This window comes from Apium graveolens, chromosome 10 (genome assembly GCF_009905375.1).
Source record: "Apium graveolens cultivar Ventura chromosome 10, ASM990537v1, whole genome shotgun sequence".
NCBI classification, from domain to species: Eukaryota; Viridiplantae; Streptophyta; class Magnoliopsida; order Apiales; family Apiaceae; genus Apium; species Apium graveolens.
In genome coordinates this window covers 71,040,843-71,043,073 of record NC_133656.1, presented here as the reverse complement: position 1 = coordinate 71,043,073, position 2,231 = coordinate 71,040,843, and the positions used below count along the sequence as shown (strand labels likewise).

Sequence of the window (2,231 nt, the reverse complement as noted above, 5' to 3'; positions counted from 1 at the left end):
AGTACACGACACGAAAATACACGAACACGAAAGTACACGATCGAGATTTAGTATCGGTTTTGTGTTTTTGCTTCGAGTACACGATACGACACGAAGTATATGACATAAATAAATATTATAATAAAATATTAATATTTATAATGAATATATGTATATTTATAATAAATATATGCATATTTATTTTCAAAACAATTACCTAATTTTATAATATGTATATATGTAGAGTAATCTAAATATATATTTTTAATATATTTCGTAAAATTTTAGTAGTTCTACCATAATTTACACCAAGTGTTTATTCCCCTATTGCTTCTTACTTTTCTTTTAAAATTTAATTTTCCGAATGTTCTTAACTTTCGGTTTTAAATTTAATTTACACCAGTAGCTTGAAGGTGACAAAATATGTAAAAGAGAGGCCGCCGGGGCAAGAGGGGTCACACAACCCACTTTTTTAATAAAAAATACTACAGCTTCTTCTTTACATATATGTGCATCATTTGTCCACTTCAACTTACAAATCATCTCAAGAGATTTTGACACAGATTGTAAGCTATAAAAACGAAGATTGTAAACAAGTCAAAATGGATCGTCATTTATTCCGACAGAAGAAGATTATGTAAACACTTACTCGAAATTGTAAGCACCTGTTTTGTTGACCAAATATAAAGGTTCTTGTTTAGAATCGGAAGGAGTATGGACAACGGAGTTGTTTGTGTGACAGGTGGAACAGGGTTTGTAGCTTCTTGGCTCATCATGAGACTTCTTCGACATGGCTATGCTGTTAACACCACTGTTAGAACTGATCATACAAGTAAGTTTATAATATGATTCTGAGTTCTACAATGAATTTTGGTTTATGTTACATGAAATATCTGTTTCATATCCATTTGATTCATCAGTTCCCTTTAGGCATGTTTCATGAAGCTCATTTAGGTAATTATTGTCTTTTGGGAGGCCAAAAGAAGGATGTCAGCTACCTAACAAACCTACCAGGAGCACCGGAGAGGCTTCGGATATTCTATGCTGATCTTGACAACCCAGAAAGTTTTAACGATTCGATTCAAGGATGCGTTGGGGTGTTTCATGTTGCTCATACCATAGATTTTGAGGTGAAAGAAGATGTAGAAACAATTACAGATAGATCAATCAATGCCACCATAAGCATTTTACAGGCATGCGCTGTTTCAAAAACAGTGAAAAGAGTTGTGTACACCTCCAGCGCAGCCACCGTGATGTTTAGTGGAAAAGATTTGGGTGTACTAGATGAGACATCATGGACCGACGTAGACGTTGTTAGATCTCTAAGAACAGTAAGAGAATCATACTACATTTCTAAGACATTAACTGAAAGAGCAGCCTTGGAGTTTGCAGAAACACATGGACTGGATCTTATCACTCTACTTCCTCCTTTCATTCATGGTCCTTTTATTACTCCTCATTTTCCCGGCTCAGTGCGCACATCAATGTCAATGATAATTGGTACTATGTAGTACTTTTATTTTACAATTACTTTTGCTCCTAATTAATTACTATAAACTGATTAGATGAAAAGTCCCCTTTGGTACAGGGGAATGAATATTAGAACTGCGTAAAAAGCTACTATTTTAGTCAAGCCTAGGAAGTAAAGTTAGAACATCCATGACTTGTGTTTGATGTTTTCAATTCTAGCAGATGATGAGAATCCATTTGAATTTTCTAGTAATACCTCCTTTGTTCACATGGATGATGTGGCTACTGCACATATCTTCCTTTTTGAATATCCGAATGCTAGAGGAAGGTACATTTGCTCTGGAGCTGATATAACACTCGAAGATTTCCCAAAATTTCTTCGAGAAAGATATCCTGAATACAAAATATCATTAACCAGGTGAAGTCTTGTTCTTCTACAACCTTTTTATGTTAATGCTCAAGAAAATTTAACTAAGGAATTGGAATAATTTTGTTTAGTAAGATTCCAAAAGAAGCTCAAAGATTCCAAAACTGTTCGACTCTCGTCTAAGAAGCTGCTGGAGACTGGATTCAAATTTAGATATGGACTAGAGCACATGTATGATGATGCAATTAAATGCTGCAAACAGAAGGGTCTTCTTTAATCCATGCTTGGAAACTTCCTTAGTTCTTCAGTATATCCAAAATTTAAACCAAGTGTGTATTCTACATTTCCTCGTTTCCTTCTCGTTTAAAATTTTAATTTCCATAGTTTTATTACTTGGAGTTCTCAAGATTTTCAA

General features: G+C 34.2%; 1 protein-coding gene across 12 annotated transcripts; it reads left to right on the top strand.

Annotated features, from left to right (window-relative positions):
• The first annotated feature begins 432 nt into the window (after positions 1-432).
• LOC141689865 (vestitone reductase-like) lies at positions 433-2,231 on the top strand. 12 transcript variants are annotated; one of them, XM_074494365.1, is made up of 5 exons: positions 433-636; positions 722-811; positions 955-1,479; positions 1,669-1,867; positions 1,952-2,231. In XM_074494365.1, the coding sequence occupies exons 2-5, from the start codon at positions 754-756 to the stop codon at positions 2,091-2,093; spliced, it is 924 nt and encodes a 307-aa protein (XP_074350466.1). In that variant the 5' UTR covers positions 433-636; positions 722-753; the 3' UTR covers positions 2,094-2,231. The 12 variants fall into 12 exon arrangements, with proteins under 12 accessions (XP_074350466.1, XP_074350463.1, XP_074350460.1 ...); XM_074494362.1 differs by having other exon boundaries at positions 934-1,479; XM_074494359.1 differs by having other exon boundaries at positions 910-1,479.